The sequence below is a fragment of the Pteronotus mesoamericanus genome, unplaced genomic scaffold (genome assembly GCF_021234165.1).
Source record: "Pteronotus mesoamericanus isolate MK-2021 breed Mesoamerican mustached bat unplaced genomic scaffold, CSHL_Meso_final scaffold_651, whole genome shotgun sequence".
Classification (NCBI taxonomy): Eukaryota; Metazoa; Chordata; class Mammalia; order Chiroptera; family Mormoopidae; genus Pteronotus; species Pteronotus mesoamericanus.
Genome location: NW_026555325.1, coordinates 46,075,271 through 46,095,365, shown reverse-complemented (window position 1 = coordinate 46,095,365; position 20,095 = coordinate 46,075,271). Strand labels below are relative to the sequence as shown.

At 34.1% G+C, this 20,095-nt stretch overlaps 1 protein-coding gene across 1 annotated transcript in view; it reads left to right on the top strand.

The window, feature by feature from the left end:
* Positions 1-20,095, top strand: part of COL5A2 (collagen type V alpha 2 chain) — a 136,756-nt gene that overhangs the window by 65,805 nt on the left and 50,856 nt on the right. The window contains exons 2-8 of the mRNA XM_054562679.1: positions 1,773-1,997; positions 4,593-4,606; positions 8,782-8,814; positions 9,966-9,998; positions 11,458-11,511; positions 17,766-17,876; positions 19,223-19,300. Coding sequence (XP_054418654.1) covers positions 1,773-1,997; positions 4,593-4,606; positions 8,782-8,814; positions 9,966-9,998; positions 11,458-11,511; positions 17,766-17,876; positions 19,223-19,300 — 548 coding nt within the window. The remainder of the gene's footprint in view (positions 1-1,772; positions 1,998-4,592; positions 4,607-8,781; positions 8,815-9,965; positions 9,999-11,457; positions 11,512-17,765; positions 17,877-19,222; positions 19,301-20,095) is intronic.

Below are 20,095 nucleotides of genomic sequence, written 5' to 3'. Positions count from 1 at the left end.
CAAAGTTAAAGATGTGTGTGTTTATTTTGTAATAAATGTACAATAGAATTGACATTACTATGTATTTATATGTTTTCCAGGTCTGCATTAAATTTTTGCCTAAATATGTAAAATATTTGGCAGATATTTTATAATAGCTTACCATATTATTTTGGTCATGACTTTCCTTAATTAATTTTGATGCAAAGATAATTACTGCATTGCTGTGTAAGCTTTGCATTTTTGTTACAATTTAGCAAGCACCTTTAGTTCAGGATATCTAATGTAAATGTATTCCATAAAATAGGTCACTATTATTCTTTTTTAACCTTATTTTTAAAACTAATGTTAATAAACCCATACACTTTTTGAAAAATATTTTCTTCATGGTATAAGAATACAGTGTCCTCTGTTGTTGCAGAATTTACTAATCTAAAGTTTCTGCTGAGTTGAAAGTCACAAAGGACTCACCAAACACTAAAATTATGTGTTCTATTTAGAACTATTATTTTTCTCCCCCTTTCACGTGGTTTTGAAAAGGGGGGAGAACAAAAAAACAGGTTTGGCTGCCTGTCACCACAAAAGTCAAACTTGTGAGGCAGTCGGTACAAAAGGAGAGGTTTTGTTGAGGTGCTGAACCATCTGGGAGGATGGTGGACTGCCATCTCACAGCCCATCCCCTCCGCGAGACCGAGACAAAAGGCAGCATCCAGAGTTCCTGCTCCATTTTAAAGTACAGTCCCTTGGGGCCCACAGGCAGAAACATCCTAGTGCCCATCCAGCCAGCTTGTTCTTGGCTGCTGTCCATTTCAGGTTCCCTCCTATTGCTCACATGTGAGGTCTGCACAGCCATGGGCCAAATGGCTGCTGGAGCCAGATAGTCACAAGCTCCAAGGTGAAAGAGTGCATAGACCCACCAGCCAGTGCATCATCAGGTGGGCAAGAGAGAGCAAGAGGCTCCCTCCTGGAGGTCAAAGGCCATGTGGCTGCTAAGGCCATGTGGCTCATGGAGAGAGCAAGCTAGTTCACTGTGTGAGTGCAGGTCATAAACAAGCCAGTCATGAGCCAGAATATTTCTTTGTTCCTCTGGGATTATATTAGCTTGGGTGTGGGGCAAACCAGGGGCTTTCTCAAAATGACCATTTAAGTTCCCAAGCTTTTGCATGTTTTAGGTGAGTCCACTACCCAACCAATCCCTCCTTTTCCCAGGCTAGACCTACACAGGCCTCTTTGGTCTAGCTCCTCACCCTGTGCCAATTTGACTTCTATGGTGAATATGTCTGCCTTCCCTGGTCTCAGCCCCCACCTGGGAATGGGGAAGGGATGGCTTTTTCTTTATCCGATTATCTTGCTTTTCATGTGCTCGGTGTAAGAACCTCCCCCGACACCATTTTGGGCGATGGGGGAGACTTCTCTGGCTCTGGATAGACTTTCTACTGGTAATAGTTTGTTTTTATTCTGCCTTACTGATCTTCCCATATTTTGTTATTTATGCTTTCAATAATAAAGCCTTTTGGGAGGGCTTCTCTGATTAAGCATACGTACTTCGGATCACTTCTTTTTCTTTCCCTGTCATGCTAAGATATAAGTATCATAATCATTTTATTTTGAATTATGTATTGTTTTAGATGTAAATACTAAATGAAGTAAGTTTATTTGTCTTTTGCATCCTTAGGAGGTTACTCTCAGCCCAGAATTTTTTAGAAGCCACAAGATGACTCATTTTTTAGTTATTTCCTAGAGTCTGAAATTTCAGGTTACTAATATTCTTTTTTTTTTTTTTTAAATTCTAGAAGGATATGGTGAAGAAATAGCCTGCACTCAGAATGGTCAGATGTACTTAAACAGAGACATTTGGAAACCTGCCCCTTGCCAGATCTGCGTCTGTGACAATGGAGCCATTCTTTGTGACAAGATACAGTGCCAGGAAGTGCTTGAATGTGCCGACCCTGTAACTCCATCTGGGGAATGCTGTCCTGTCTGTCCACATACAACTGGACATGGCAAAAACAATTTTGGTAAGAATGTTTAGGGACAACTCAGAATTGATCCAATGACTCACCCTTATAGTTGCAGTGGTTTTGCTCTCAGAATTCAGCAACTCAAAAGAATAATTAAGCCACTATTCAGTTGTCTTAGATGTTAATGGTTTTGCTCACACACTTTATCTAACATTAGTGAGGAAGAAGTAGAGATTTCCTTTTTTTAAAAAAAACAAACAAACCAGAAATTTCTGACAAAAATTGGAGTGGTTTTGTCTAATTTGAGAATTCCTCATACCACTTAAGATGGTCATTTATTACCAATCCATGTTGGATGCCTCTGATATATTTGTTGTGGTTTTTTTTGTGTGTGTGAACTTGATTAATGTTCTAAGAGAAGATCTAGAAAAAACATTTATCTTCCTTAGTGCCAACTTAGTCCCTGGGAATGGAATGATTATTTCTCATGTAATATAGCACCTCAGAGCCTATGTTCTATCAGCTCATAAATGCAGAATGCTTTTCATGTTAGCTAAGAAAGACAAGAGAATGAATAAATATCCTGGAGAAAACAGTGATGTGAACTACTGGTTTTTAGAATTTTTTTAGAGAAAAGTGCTTGTGTTTAACATAGACTATTGTGTTTAACATAAACTGTGTATATGAAGTATGTATGTTAAAGAGCCTTACATGTGAGAGAAAGAAATTTATATTTATGTGTTTTAATGAACCAAGTCAGATGATGTTAGAAGTTTTAGGTTATTTGTTTTAGTGGTCTGAATGACGACTTGTATGCATTACTGTCAAGACATTGTCAAGGCTTGATTTTTTACATCAAATACCATCGCAAAATAACGACAAATATAATTAAGTATTCAACAGTATATTTGTGGAAACATTATGCAATAATTTATCAATCCTCCTCTTGGATATCATTCAAAAGTAACCATGTGCGTTAAAGAAATACCTAAACTTCATTTTTAGCAATCTAATAAAGAATACATAATGGAAAGAATTAAAAAAGGGATATATAAGGGCTCCCTGAAGCAGGTATGATCTTAAGGGAAGCCCCAAGGAGTGGAGTAGGATTAAACCTGTGGGGATAAGTGAATAGTACATTGAGACAATGATGGCAAATATCAAAAACAGAGCAAAGAACACAACCTCCTGCAAGCAGCTGGCTTGGGAAACCCAGTTCATTCCCAGATATGAGGAATGTTCAAATGACAAAGAGCTGGCAACGGCACTGATACAATAAAAAAAGGTAGGTGAGTTTAACTAATATATTATCAAGAACACATCAATAAATATCACAGAACAGGTAAAAATTCTGACCAAATATTTCACCATAAACTAGATAAAACTTCGTAAAGCAATTGCTTCTGAGAAAGACGGTCATAAATTAGAAATACAAAAAGAAAACTTAATAATGAGGAAAGAAATAGAAGGAAAATCAAAATCATAACAGGGAAATGAAGATGAAATAGGAAGGAGCATGAGGAGAACAGACATGGAAGATATTGATGAGAAAAGAAAAAAATTTTAAAGGATTCGAAAGAAAATAATACATATACACAACAGGTAAGGGATGTCTCTGAAGAAGAACCTCCAAAGAAGAAATAAATGCAAGGGAGCAAAACAAATATATATAATAATATGATACAAGAAAACTCTTCTGAAGTAACATTAAACTTCAATTTTAATATTGAAAAGGGAAACTCAAGTGTTTGAAAAAGTTCACTCAAAATAATTAGTATTGAAACTTACCTTATAAAGTTATTAAACTTTAAAAAAGAGAAAGACTCTTTTGGAAAACCAGAGAAAAAAGAGTATTTAATAGTGAAAGCATTCCTTCTAAACTTAGAGATAAAGCATGGATATTTATTATCACAACAGCAATTTAATGTACCTGAACAATTAGATAAGAAAAAAAATTAGAGGTTTAGAAGTTAGAAAGAAGAGGTAAAACTATCAATTTTCAGAAAATAAAATCATGTGCTTGTAAAACCTAAGGAAATGAATTTAAAAAACTACAAAAACAAAAGATTTTAGTAAGTCAGTGCAGTGTAAAATAAAAAGTTAATAGGCTTACCCTATGCAATTACATGGTAGTATAAATAATGAGAATAAAAAATACTCCTTTTATAATAGCAACAGACAGGATAAAATGGCTAAGGATAAATTTAACACAAAATGTTCAAGATCTATCCAAAGACAACTTTAGAACACTTCTAACTCAAATGATGATATTAGTACATGGAATATTCTATTATATTCTTGGTTAGGAAGACTAAAAATTGGATAATCAAGATCAGTGGCCTCCTGTTGGGGGTAAAATCTGGGAAATAAGAGAAAGGGGACAAGATGGAAGGATATTTTTTTACTGCATAATTATATAATGATATGAAGAATATTCAAATAATGTCAAAATTTTTGAAAAGGATATATTATTTTGCCTATTATTATATATTGATCCAAAACAACTTCTGAGTTCTGCTTACTAATGATAAGGAAAGCCTGTTTAAGTTAAATTTGGACTCCACAAAAGTACCTATTATTAAAATAAATATTTAGGAGATTCTCAAAAACTGTTTTTGCACAAAATAATATTTATTTTTTTTATTTTTATAGGTAGAGGAAGAAAGGTAAGTTCTTCTTTGTATAGTTTCATTTTTATAAATGCATTTTTCATTCTAATACTGTCTACACAGAACTGTATCAAAGTGTTTGAAAACCTTTCATAAAGTATAAAGTACCATGTAAACATAAATATATGAGCTCAGTTCAGCTACTTTGCTTACAGATTACAGGTGCCTTTATTTTATTCACTTTGTTAATTTTTGTTTATAGTTGTTTCTTCCAAAAGATTTTGAATCCCTTAGGGATTGACACCATCTCATGTTAATCTTTGAATTATGTGTGTTTATCACAGTACTTAGTATATACATAGTAAGCATATTAGAAGTACAATAAATGTTTAATTGAAGGACAGAAAGAGAGAGGGAAAGAGCAGATCAAGGGGAGGGAGAGAGGAAGGAAGAAAGGAAGGAAAGAAGGAAGAGGAGAAAGGGAGGAAGAAAAAGAGGAAGGGAGGGTATTCTAGTTCAGTGGGATTGTGGTCCCTCTTCCATTAGTTGGAAAATAAATATTAAACTAAAGGAATTATTTTAACATTTTACCACACACATACCCTCCCCATCTCTCCTCTTTCTCACCTTCAGGGTGCCTAAAATTTAATCCTAGAAACAAACCTATACTCAAGAGAAAAATCGTGTAATATAGCCATGACCCTCGCATACTGGCCAAATTTTGACACTTGCCACCTGGAAATAGGTAGTCCCACTAAGTAAAGAAAGTTCATTTCCTTTGATTGTGTTCTCAGTTTTCTGGTTAACTTGAAACCTATGAAATCTGCTCCAGTATTATCTAGCTGGGATGGGCATAGGATTCAAGAAAGGAAATGAGCAGCCATCCCAAATTTCAAGGCAATTGTTAGACAGATTAACAGTGAATTTAACTTGTCTTTACATTTGCAGACAGTAGAACTTCAGTAAAGTGATACTCAGATACTCAGATAAAGCAATGTATAACTTCATGGTAAATAAAAGTGATGCTACCAAGGGGATTGCCAGACCACTTTTACACTTTTTTGTTCAGAGGGCAATGCCTTATATTTGTCTTTATTGAAATAAATATCAGTGAAGCTATTTCTATTTGAATGAATGTCAAAGGAGAAGGACTACAAACACTAGTTTACATTTAATTTATATCTGAAAGCGAGAAAAATGGAAACTTAAATGAGTATTGCCCTCAAACAAACTAGATAGGTACATATATAGATGATCTATGAAATAAGAAAAGAACTGACAGTGAGAACTGCCCTGAAGTAATCCATTTAGTTTGCTTAGTAATCGCCCAATTTACCAAGGGGCAATGTTAGGCTCTGTCACTTAGATTACTGCTGTTTTTGCAAAGGCAACATGAAACAGCTGGGGGAAGGACACATTCAAAGCAGTTGCCAATTTAGCACACTTTAGTTAATGTTCTTTTCTTTATGACTGTCATTTATTTTGAGGTGTCATCAGAAATATGGAAGTAGAGTAATGCTATAAAATGCATTTGTGCTTCGTTTATTTCAATATTGAGTTTTATTTATCATCTATTCATTTATTCATATTAACCACCAAATAGTTACTGAGCCTTTGCTATAACTCTGTAAGAGGCAAATGATACAGATGATGTGAAGGTGGGAAAAACACTGACTGTCTCCATGGTGATGACATCTCATAAAAGTGAAAAGGGATATCCACATAGCCTTAAATGACAAGTAACAGACAAGATGTCAAATTAAACTGTGATTCTCATCTGAATCTGAGCACTTAAATGGGTATAAAATTCAAATTTAGTTAAATTTTAGATAAATCATCATTTCACATAAATTAACTTATTTAAAGCCCATATTAACAAAAGCAACAAATATTTACTTTTTTGGCTTTTTCCAAGGTAAGATGTGTCATAGAGTCATTAAAAAAATCTATTATCAGAACCTGATAATGGAATATTTAAATGTATGTCAAATATTGTCAAGAAATATAGAGCTCATAATAAGATATCTAAAAAACCCCTACAGTGTAGCTAAGAAAGACATCAGCAGGTTCCATTCCGCATGCAAAGAGTAAAGCATGCATTTTTCTTATTGTTCTCTTAGAAAGGAGGCTTCCCAACCATTCTTAGCTGGTTGTTCTATTTTTCTCATTTTGGCTGAAATAACTTTTCTTCCTTTTTTTCACTTGTTTTTCTAGACTTGCTCTAGAAAGGAAGTTTTTTTCAGCATCATTCTTATATAGTCCTTTTTAAAATGGGCACAGATTTATATATCCTTTCTAAACCATTCAAATTCTTTCAGTATTTCAAGGGAAGCACTGATAGCTCTTATAAGGTTAATTTTTGTTACTGTCGCACTACATTTAAAATGGGAAGAACTGCTCTAGAAGTTAGCAGATGTGGAAATGCAGAAATAAGCCCGTTCTGCTTTGCTCCCTATATGTGCTGGTCCCTTCTGCCCCTAGTCCTTTCGTAGGTTGACTTTCAGCCTCTTGTATTCTACCCTGAACTTACTCACGTAGAATTTCCTCCTGCTTCTGTAGAGCCATTTCCTACTTCTGAATTCTCAGTTTATTCCTGACTTCCAGAGTATTAGCTACCTTAGCATTAGAATCAGCAAGAATGATGAGTGTACTCTTCTGCTACTGAGACCATCATCAAAACTATCAAGATTGTAAAATAACTTTTAAAATTTCACATTACAAAATGTTTTCAGATGTGAGATACTGTTGTGGGGATGTAATTACATTGTGTGTTTCTGGAGTACAATTTGGTGATTTAAATAAAAAAATCTTAAAAATATGTATGGTCTTTAATCCATAACTTCAACTTCTAGAGATATAGCATAAGGTATTAACTAGAGATGCCACACAAACATTTATAAACAAGAATATTTATTATAATGTTATTTTTAATTGTAAAACTGAAAACAAAAATCTAAGGGTAAATTACTAAGATGTTGATTAGGTAAACCAAGTTCAGGAACATGATGGAAAACTAAGAATACCAGAATATTAACAGTGTTGATCTCCTGATTGTTGAGTATGTTATTTAGTATATTATTAATGTGTTCTGTATTTAAAAAATTTCCTATTATAAACTCATATTATTTTATAGTCAGATAAAAGAATAATACAAATGAAAGAAAAATTAAATAAAATAGAACTCATTACCCTTTCTTTTTCTACATTTTTGGATATAATCCTTAATGTATATATTCTCTGCAATTGCCTAGTAAAAAGCATGACTCATAAGATATTAATGAAAATTAATATATTCATGAAGAACTTGTTGAGAGCTTCAGTGTGCTGAATGGAGGGTGTGAAGTAGACATGATTATGCCCCTGGGGAGACCACAATCTGTTAGAAGACAAATCTGGAAATAAAAAAATACAAGTAAATGTGTGAGAAAATAAAGATACACAAAGGTACAATTCATCCAATATTATTTAAACTATGAACTTGATGTCATGCTATGAAAATACAATTTTTGAGATTTTAAAGTTCAAAGAATCGGAAGAAATTTCATCTATACATTTTGTGTTTGCTACATCTATTATAAAAGCAAGTAAATGTGCTTGATTTTATTTACTTTAACTTATGACAGTTTCTTTTGTTACTTTTTATTTTTCCTATTCAATTAATATTTTTCTAAATTTTCCTCAGATATGAAAATTATATAATATCATCACATCTTTTCTTATTTGCTCTTTTTTTTTTCATTAATATGAGCACACTTATCTTCTGTTAATTCTCAGATTCTTCCATGAGTTTTATAAAAGGGTGATAAGTGTTTCAGTGCTGGCATTTACTAAGTTACTAAACACCAGGTAGCATGTAATATCTGTGTGGAAGTTCACCTATGTCCACATTTCTAGAATTTATTTTTGCATTTTTAGTATTTAGGTATCTTTTCCTATGATACTTTGACTCTACATGTTTTCATCACAAGCATTTCTTGGTCTAGTCAACTCTTTCGTTTTGGTTGCTGTAAAAACTGAATTGGATTTATTTTCTCTATCTGTCAGATAAATAGTATTTTTTTCATGAATAGCATCTAATTATCCAAAACTGATGAACTTTCCTTTCTGAATTTCTTTGTTTCTTATAAAGAAATTCCCAGTGTTCATACAGAATATTCTAGCATGACATGTTCATGTCCAACAAGACATTATATCATTATATTTTGCTAATTAAAGTTTTTTTAACTTCATAGGGAGAAAAAGGAGAACCAGGATTAGTGCCTGTTGTAAGTATATATGTCAATATGGTTTTCATGTACCTTTAATAAACTTAGCTATAGTATAGTTGCATACTATTGCTTATATACATACTCTCAAAAAAAAGGAAATTAGTTATTTTATAAGCAAGTTTTTAGTATAAAATAAGCAAACCAAGATAGATTTATTCTTTATTTAACAAGAGAAAATGTTAATACAAGTTTTGTTCCTTTAATGTAATTTTTAATATTAACCAAAATATATTAATTTTAATACAAAATTTAATGTTTAATACAATATTCTTGACTTTTATAGTCTCATGACCAAAGGTGAAAATCAGAGTTTTACAAAATTAAATATACTGAATCTGACTGTAAAGTGATAGTTAAGATGTATATTTTTAATAGTATAAATAGACATGTAATCCACAGAGAAAAGCATGATTTAATATTCCACACTTCTGGAAATATGTCATACCATTATCTTGACTGAGATTCCATATTGTATGAGTTCTTAAGAGTTATTTAGATTTGTAAATGATCAAAATGTTCTTCAACAGCTTCTCATAGATTTTAAAGGAGTTTTATCACTCTGTCAAAGCAGAAGTGTATGCATGTTGATTTATTTGGCAGGGTTTGCATTTTTGCTTTGCCTTTAAGTTGGCCCTTTTTTAACAGAGTGCCTAAGAGGAAAATCATTCATGTTTTTTTTCTTTGATTTAAAAACACACATGTGTGCTTACTATTTCTTAGGTGCTCTTTTAGGTACTTTTCAAATATTTTATTTGTTTGTCTTCACACCACAACACTTCTTGAAGAATGTAATTTCATAATCATTATGACCATTTAACAGAAGAGAAACTTGAGCGCGGAGACAATAAGTAACCAGTCCAAGGCTGTACAACTGGAAAGGGATATGCAGTCAAGTGCGGCAGGCAGGCCTCTTGGCCCCAGCACCGCGCTCTTAATTACCCTACCAGTACTACCTCCCTATGTTAGAGGTTAAATTAGATGATGCTGTAACTCACAAGGCAGGGAAGAAACAGTCATCAATTGACAACATTTATTTTTTAATAATTCACTGGTGCTTTTGTTGTTATTCTGATTTGTTGGATTATTGACTTTTCTAAAACTCCGTAGGTAGAAATGTATCTTCACAAATTACTTTGTTTGTTGTTTAGGTAACAGGCATACGTGGTCGCCCAGGACCAGCAGTAAGTAGTTTCTTACAGCATTCATGGTAATCTTAAATTCTTTGAGATACTGAAAATCTTTATGAATATCATATTCATGAAAAGACAATAGAATGTTTTCTTGAAGCATTTTGTCTTGAAACATTTTAAAGTTTAGGCATTCTTTTGCAGCAATGAATGCCACATAGGGGACTGTTTCATTCTGAAATTGAAGTGTCCTTTTTTTCTCAAGTGTTAGTGCTACTGTGGTTATGTGAAGGGTAAGACAGTCTCTTGTTACACTGCCAATTTTAGGTTAACCTTACTCGTTGAAATTAGGGCATACTTGTCTGTTGTTTAACAATCATTAAGGGTAGATTATTTTTATCTGTTTAATGAAACAAACTGTTAATTTTACCTGTTAATGAAATTAAATCATATAGCAGTAAAATTTGACATTATACATCAGAATAGCATATTTCTGGCTTAGCATAAAAGATTACTGATTTCAGGTCTGAATTAGCAGTAGCACTGATAGCTAATTAAATAGATAACACACACACATACACTCACACACACACACAATTCCTGTAGAATTTAAAATACATTAAATCAACATAAATAAAATACAATATGCTTTAACAGACCTGCTTCAGTCATTCTGAAGCTTTTGCTTTTAAATAATATTGTATGCTGGATTGAGTAAATGCACACTCTAATTTTCATAACTCAATTGAAACTCTTTTGAAGAGAAATAAAATTCTCTAGGCAACTGCAGTTGTGTAAAAAAAGAAAAGAAGCTACTTTAAGATATTGGTACAATGATGCCACCTTTGAAATATAATAATCACTTGCTATTTTAAGGGATAATAACTGCAATTACTACTCAGAAAGTTCTAAGTAGATTTTAAATATATAGTGGAGATGATGCAGCATTCTAAATTAAGTAGAAAATAAGATTATTGAAGGTAGAGTACATAAAGCAGTAGTAGAATAAGAGGCTTTTCTCTCTCTTGCTTTCATTGACAACTTGGACTCTGATGAATAGTTTGGGGTACTGTATACCAATATGAATTCAGACATTCTCTCAGCTAATTGAAATCGGGAGTTTATACATCTGTGTAGTTCTCAAAATCTGAAATATAAGTTTTTGTGCCCATAATTTAGTGGCAAAGCTTGTCTGGGACAAGACAGCAAGAATGATCTTTACAAATTTGCCATTACTGTTCAAACTACTATATTCAGTTCATAGGGCTCCACAATGCTATAATGTAACACTTAATTCTTTACAGACCTGTCAGCTTCACTGCTAAAACAAACAGCCTTTCTATGCACATTTCGTATGCACATGACTTTATTTTCTATCGCCTTCAACTGAACTGAATTCAAAAAGAAGGGTGATATTTCTGTTTTCCAATTTTCTTATACCAAGCAAACCTTTAAAACAAAGACATCTGAAGTATACACTTTTTGCAGGCATAACCTTTACGTTCTGCTTTAGGGACCTCCAGGATCACAAGGACCAAGAGGAGAGAGAGGCCCCAAAGGAAAACCTGTAAGTTGACTGTGGGCTCCCTTTGTGCGAATTGTACTGTGTACTGAGCAAGGCCCTCTCTACACTGTGTTCCCTGGATGAGGTGAAGAGCTGGTGGCTCTGTTCTCTCACCTGTAGTAAATGTGACACAGAATTCAGGTTATGAAGAGATGATCGCATGCCAATAATTATCTATTATAGTTTTAGATAGCACAAATGACATTTATTTGCCTTTTGTGAGTTCAAATTAAAATTGTGTAGAATCTAAGGAAACATAATGAATACCTCATGTTGTTTTCAGAAGGTGTAATTCATGAGTAAACAATGTCAAGAATGTCCTATTGAGATGAAACACCCAAGTTCTGTCATCTGTGGCTACCACAGGAATAACCAAATTGGATAAAGGAAATAGAAATTATTAGAGGACAAAATTTTCTCTGAAGAGGTTGTATGATGGATTTATTTTGCAAGTAACATGCTGCATTTTTCATTGAGTCACTGCTACAGAGCTATCAGAAGAGTAATTTTAGAAATCAACAAATCCATTAGCAGAACAAAGGGAACACCTTTAAATTTAAAAAATCAATTCTATGGCCATCATAAACAGATCAACAAACAACAGGCGCTGGCGAGGCTGTGGAGAAAAGGGAACCCTAGTACACTGTTGGTGGGAATGCAGACTGGTGCAGCCACTGTGGAAAACAGTGTGGAATTTCCTCAAAAAGCTGAAAATGGAACTGCCTTTTGATCTAGTGATTCCCCTGCTGGGACTATACCCTAAGAATCCCAAAATGCCAATACAAAAGAACCTATGCACCCTAATGTTCATAGCAGCACAATTTACAATAGCCAAGTGTTGGAAGCAACCTAAATGCCCATTAGTAGATGATTTGATCAAAAAGTGATGGTACATATACACAATGGAATACTACGCAGCAGAAAGAAAAAAGAACTACTAAACTTCGTGACAGCATGGATGGAACTGGAGAGCATTATGCTAAACGAAATAAGCCAGGGGGGAAAAGACAAATACCATATGACCTCACCTATGAGTGGAACCTAACCAACAAAACAAACATGCAAGGAAAATAAGACCAGCAACACTGAAAGGAAAAGAAATCAACAGAGACAAAAGGGAAGGAGGGAGGGAGGCGGGGAAAAGGAAGGGAAGGGGAAAGTCAAGGAACATATAGCAAGGACTCATGGACAAAACCAAAGGGGAAGAGCTGAGAGAGGGAAGGAGGGGAGGGAGGGGGCAAGAGAAAGTGGTGGGGGGGAGGCAGAGAAAAATGTATTTGAAAAAATAAAGTAAAATAAATAAAAAAATAATTAAAATATAAAAAAATAAAAATAAAATTCACCTAAAGAAAAGTTGGTCATAGTTGTAACAATAGAATAACTAGATAGCTAGCACTGTTAAAGTGTTTTATAATTTACCAAGTATCTTCATGCCTATTAAACTTGACCCCTAATAATCTTGTAATATTTTCAGTAATATCCATTTTAAAGATAAAGAAGCTGAAATTCAAAAGGAAATGTTGAAGATATGGGAAATAGTGTTTATTGACAATTTTTTCATTCTAAAGTTAATGTGAATATAAAAAGAAAGAAAAAAATTAGAAACATGCATCTCCAGGGAGAATTACCTCAGCCACCAAAACACAAAGACTAGGATTAACCTGGGATTGTTGTTTTTAATTTTTTTATTTTTATTGAATTTAATTCATAGAGATGACATTGGTTAATAAAATTATATAGGTTTCTGGTGTAAAAAAATAAATAAATTCTATACCCTTGAGATAAAACATGAGAATATCAAACATTTCCTCTTACCACTAAATGCTATCCTAGGATAGTAATTCTTTATCTCACAAAAACTAGTGACTGGCATATAGTAAAAAACTGGATTAATTTTTTGTATTGTTATCATTAGCTTATGTTTCAATCAGAAAAATGTAGGATGTTTCATTTTCTGTCAAATGGTATTTACTAAAATTTAACTCTGTGGACTTTTAGCCTTTCAAATATGTATTTATCCATACTTAAGTGTGAGAAATTGATGAAAAAGAAGCAACAACCTTGAAAACATTAATGAGGGAAAATGTATTTTATGTCATATCACTGGGAACTCTTGCCACTCTGTTTTCATCTTTGATACTATTTTAAGCTTCTACACGTTTCATCAAATATAGCTTTATGCTGATACTTTTGCAAGCTGGAGTTGGAGTTATCAGTGCTATTTGTAGGCATGCCAGTAAATAACAGTGCCCGAAAGAAGTGGGCCATGGACATATAGGTGGGTAGCAAAGCCGTGGTCCAGCCGTCTTATGCCCCATCCTTCATTGCTGTTCTACTGAGCTGTCTCACCAGTGTTGGTAGCTTCCATGCTTTTGGTAGCTCTTAATGTCTGCCTGGGGTATAGAATAACAATGACAGGTATAAGGAGGATATGAGTGTAGGTGGTCATGTCGAAAACATTGTTTATCCATGTGTTTGTGCTGAGAATAATTAATAACACTGAGTGCTAGGTCTGGGTGAAAGTTGTTATGAAAAAGTAGTTGGACTTCCAGAAATCCTTGTTAGGATCCAGTGAATCTACTCCTCACTGCTCTTACTTCTTCCCCTCCCTTCTACTCCCCTCCCTTCCCTTTTCCTTCTCAACTTTCTCCACTTTGTGTGTGATTGCTCCTTTTCCTATCTTCCCTAGGCCAGAAACAATCAATGTGAAGTGTGTGTGTGTGTGTGTGTATGTGTGTGTGCATGTGTGCGTGTAAAAGAGTGAGGAGCAGTTATTTATTTGGAATTAAGCAAGGCAATCTGGCCGATATCCATGTAGGAAATCTATTTTTCTCTTAATCATAGCAAGCAGGCTGTGATGGTGTTTAACAACTGACTCGTTAAAAAAAAAAAAAATCAAATCTGCCTCTAGCTTTTGCTGATTTTCCTGGTGTAAATAGCCTCAACATGGCTGATTTCAAGGTAGTGGCATGATGTCACAAAATACCGTTAGGAAGAATGTTTTGCCACAGGTCTCAAGATTTACAGGAGTTGCTTGACTAAAACTATGCCTGGCAAATCACAAGGTGGTACTGCAATTATAAATACCAATTTCTCCCCCTATTCCCATTACCATCAAACACTACAGAAGTCTTACAATGTAGCGTAGTTTCAATACTTCAATACTATTGCTATTTGGGGCCAGAGGTTTCCTTATGCATTGTAGAATATTTGGCAACATTCCTAATTTCTACACACTAGATGTCAGTGGCAACGTCTGTTCCACTGCCTTATATAGTTGTGACAACTAAAATTATCCCTTGAGGTCAAATGTTCCTTGGAAGGCAACATTGCACAGGATTGAGCTACTGATATAGAGATACTCTCAAGAAGCCCTCATTATTAACCAATGATCATCATGAATGTCTCTCACCACATGTCTTTAGTTTTAAGTGTTTTGTCCTGGTAACTTCACAGTGATAACAAACTAACAACCTGTCAGAAGATGGGTAGTCAATGGTGTGCTGAGTTCTAATTGCACGTGACACTTAACATCTATAGGTTCGTTTTCTATCTGTAAAATCAGAAATATACCAGTTCTAATATAGCATAATTTGTGTTTGTCATACTACTAACCAGCAGAGAACAAAGTTCTTGATGATTTTGGGTCATCATCATCATTCCTGTCTACTTGTGGACGTTTAAAGGTCGCCACCTAGTGGCAATCTGCAAGTACTTTTTATTGTAGGTTGCTCCCTGAGAGACTAGAGTATTCTGGGGGATGGGAGAACATTAACCTTAATATATATTTATGTGATTCAGCTCTCTTGGAAATGTGAAGAATACATATATTTTTAATGGATTCCAAAATTAAAATTTTTGTTTTCAATATTTAGCAGTAAAAATGTTCATATACATATAATACTTTTTCTTATTTTCACTTAAAATCTTGCTTATTATGTTCTCCTTTGGATAGATTTTGTGAATTTTAATCTCATTCTCTATAATAGCGTATCATGTAGACTATTTAAAGAAGATACCATGGAGACACAAACTGCATCATGAAGTCAACGGAATAGTGGACTGTCTTCAGAGGAGACTTTGAAACATGATTATTAATCACAGAAGGCTGGAGAAAAGACACAATATTTTGAGGATTAATATTATCCAAACCTCTCTCTACTCCCATTGACACTAATGTAGATTTTAGTTTTGTCTTTAGAAAACCCTTTGAGAGGAGAAATAATGTGTCAGCTCATTTTTTTGTGTGTGTATATAAGTAACTGGTAATCAGCAATTTCATGTTTCAAAACACATTAGCTTTCTTTTTTAAAAAAAATTTAACCTTTATTGTATTTATTTCCATTACCATGTAGTCCTCTTACACGCTTTCCCCCCAGCAATCACCACAGTGTGGTCCATGTCCATGAGTCCTTTGTCCTTTCTCACATGAGGCTCTGTGAGTAGGTTAGACTACTGCTCTCTCTGTGCAACCATGGACAACATACATTTGCAATTCATGTTGCTCACACTCATATGATTCAGAAATCCTAGATAGCAATTAAAATCAGCCTCCATTACTATATGTACAATGAAAAGAGTTCAGTGAATTGGCAGTGGCTTAGGAGCCAGAAAAGTTTTGATTTTTAAAAGATGAGAATAATTTTCTGAAAAAATATTTTTCAGAATGTCACTTTTTCAGACTAATTTATCTTCTATTTGAATAGATACACTTGCTTATTTACCCCAATCTTCCATGAAGTAAATATGTGTATATGATTGTTTGACTATGTTAAAATACATTGAATTGAATAGCTATTATGCCACCTTTCCCAAAGTCATCACATGCAAACAGCCCCCTCGCCTGCCTCACCTCCTATATTTACTCTTGCTGCTCTATGAACTCATATTTTAGTCACTTATTGTGGGCCACTTGGTATTCTCATATTTAGGTATGAGAAGCTTATTTTACTATTGAACTCCAATTCATCTACCATATTTTTCTCAATCCATGCTTCTAATTATAAAAATTATATTGACTTTTGAGTTCTGTAGTCCTTTCTTCTTAAAGTTGGCTAAGACTCTCTAGGGTTATAAAGCCAGAAAATACTTAACAACACTTGTGGACATGATGAGGTTAGGGGACAGAGCATTTCCAGAACTGGGGATGAGCTGTCTTCAGAATGTGGATTAGGAGGCTGGAGCCTGGTGGCTAGAAATCATTGTTCACTTCTCTGACAAATACATTTGGCTGGGTCACCGTGCCTTTCCCTCTGTTCTATTGCTCTGGTCTGCCTTTGGAGTGGTAAGGAAAATAAAGTGTGCTAGACTTGAAGTACTAGAGTAACGAGGATTGAAATGTGAACATATAATAAATATATTGTCTGTCATGGAACAGGAACTATGTGAAGCATTAAAATATTAAAATGATGAAAAAACCCCCACAAACTACAATTAAGGATCCTTCACATTTTTGTTGTAGTTGCTGGTGGGGGTAGTTTAAGCAGGCACGTACATAGTTAACTGTAATCTCTGACAGGCAAGTGAATTTGGCAATTATTGATTAATACCCTGAACAGCAAAGCTCGACCAAATAAAGAAACTTATTCTAGGTAACTAATAAACTGACTACAATTTTATAAATATTCCAGGAAGTCTGATTACTGGGGATTTTTTTGTATCAAGAGGAAAATTCTTCCTCAAAATGTATTATGTTCCAATAGTAGACTCTGTGACCAGTGCTAAATTACTGTAGATGACTAGATTGCTATTCTTTTTTATTATTTTTAAGACTTTATTTTTTAGAGAATTTTTTAGAGTTTTAGGTTCATATTAAAATTGAGAGGAAGGTACAGAATTCGATACACACCCTGCCCCCACACTTTCATAGCCTTCCCCAATTATCTACATCCTCCATCAGGGTCCACAGTTTATATTTGGGTTCCCTCTTAGTATTGGACATTTTATGAGTGTGGACACAGGTATATAATGGCATATATCCACCATTACACTACACAGAATATTTTCACTGCCCTTAAAATCTTCTGTGCTCCGCTTATTCATCCCCCCATCCTCACCCCAACCCCTGGCAACCTCTGAATTTTTTACTTTCTCCATAGCTTTGCCTTTTCCAGAATGTCATAGTTGGAATCAAACACTACGGCCACTCATTTTAAAATAAGGAACACACCATCTCCATCAAGAAGACTGTACAGTTAGCTTTCTATTAAGTGCATATTTGGCAATAGATTGTCATTTCCACTGGCTTGTTTTTGCAGGGTCCTCGTGGTCCTCAGGGAATTGATGGGGAACCAGGTGTTCCTGGTCAACCAGGCCCCCCAGGGCCGCCTGGACATCCTTCTCACCCAGGACCTGATGGCATGAGCAGGGTAAGGGGTGTGCATTTTTCAGTGCCATATCTAGTATGTTAAAGTTTTGATTTATTGCTATTATTTTAAATTGTGTTGGTTCAGTTGTTGACCCTTGAGTGTAAGAGCAGCTTAGTGAATACAATGCTGCTATGAACAATGATAAAACTAAGAAATCCACAAAGAATTGTTGAAAAATTCAAAATAATATTTTTTTTCAAGTGCTGCTTCAAAGGTAGTTCTCAAGGTCAATTCCAGACTTTGTGAACTTCGTTCTTTCTATTGATTCTAAAGGACCATGACATGAAAAATTTATGAATTTTTTTTCATTTCACTATGAAATGAAAAAGGCTCAGAAAGCTTTTGAAAACTGTGTTATGACTTCCACACCAAGTGAGGTAACACATCTGTGATGATGTATGTGAAAAGGGCCATTGAGTTACCACTTAAAATCAATCTGATTATTTCCCAAATTTTAGTTTTCTACTAGAAGTAAAATAAAACAAAATGCTTTTCCATACCTGCCTCTGAATTTTTAGTGGCAGCCATAAGGATTTATGAGTAGATTATGTAACATAACAATGGAAAATACGGAGCCCTGAAATGTGATTTTTGTTTTATAACAGTTCATACATTTGTTTTTCAACTGATGGTGGAAAGAATTGCCAATTTATTTTTCAAACAATATGCACAGTCTTTTCCTGCTAAAATCCAGAGACTAGAAGTCTGGGAATGTAAATGGACATTTTTGGTCAGTTGGGTTACCAGCATTTTTAGATATGAAAGACAATAGGTAAAACTGTTGCCAGTTCTTAGAACATTTAGGGATCCCATTAAATGGAGTATAAAATTTTTTTTAACTTACATAAATACAGTTAAAAGCTTACTGGCCATGAACAAGAAAGAAGAGTACCAACTCTGGTAAGTAATATATTCTGAAATGGAATCTGGAATCTTTAGGACAGATGTTTTAAAAGCATCTTTCAGGCTATATTCAGATGTTTGGCATGCTCTAACCTTGGGAAAGAAATCAGATAAAGAGATTTACAACTGGAATTGATGAGACTGGCTAAATACTTAACAGAATGAGTCATGCTTTTATCAAGTATCAGACATTTGGCCCATTGCAACAGTTGTTCTGAAATGACAAGGTTATAAGATACTCTGTGGAAAGTTGTTCAGTTAAAAATACATGCAATGAAAAACAACTTAAGTCTTCTTCTTGCTTTAAAGCAGAAGTTTAAAATGATTCTTAGAAGTGCCATTCTATAGGAATCCCAGAAAATTTACATACATGTCTCAATTTAGTAAGTATTTGGATATACACCTTTTACTGTGGAAATAATGTCAACACATTCCTTTTACAGCCATTTTCAGCTCAGATGGCTGGGTTGGATGAAAAATCTGGCCTTGGGAGTCAAATAGGGCTGATGCCTGGTTCAGTGGTAAGTGCAAATATTACTGATAATTAAAGTAGTTTTGAAGAAACCATTTTAAAAAGGAGAGGTTTGAGTTAGCTAGTTAAGAGTAATATGAGTCTTCTTAAACATACCCATCCATTTATTTTTTAGTGTATTTATCAGACCCTGCTACACACCAGTTAAAAGCCCAGTGGTGTTCCATTCATAACTGCAAAGTATGTGTTGACATTAATAGAGGACTGTGTATATATTTAGTTTATTATTTAAAGAAAATAAGGAATTTTAAAACATATAACCACCAGCACCACATCAAAAGTGTACATTTTTAATAAATAATTGTTTTATAGTGTTGTTAGAAATAGCGATTTAACAAAATTTTGAGAAAACAAGTTTGCCAGTTTTATTTTTATCACTTCCTAGTTTTCTTAATATTCTCTGGCTGCCTATACCAACAACTTCCAAGTTTCCTTGCTGGACCTACTGGCCATTCCTATTCTCTTTTGAATTTCTTTAACAGCCAGAAAGTTTCCCATTTTTCCCTAAGCAAGTATGTTAACCTGAGTATTTGGAGCAATGTAATCACACTGAATGAATTAATACTTTTAAAACCAACTCTCTCATGCTTTTTTGCTCATAATATAGTTCAAAATCATTCCAGATTAATAGAATATTAGACACACCCTTAAGGCTAGCATTATGAGTAACTTAAACATTGTTTGTATATATTATTTAAGTGTAGGGTAAGCAATATGCTCTCATTCAATGATTTTCTTGAGATAATTTTCTGAAATATATAAGCTGTAATCTGTTTGAAGTTTA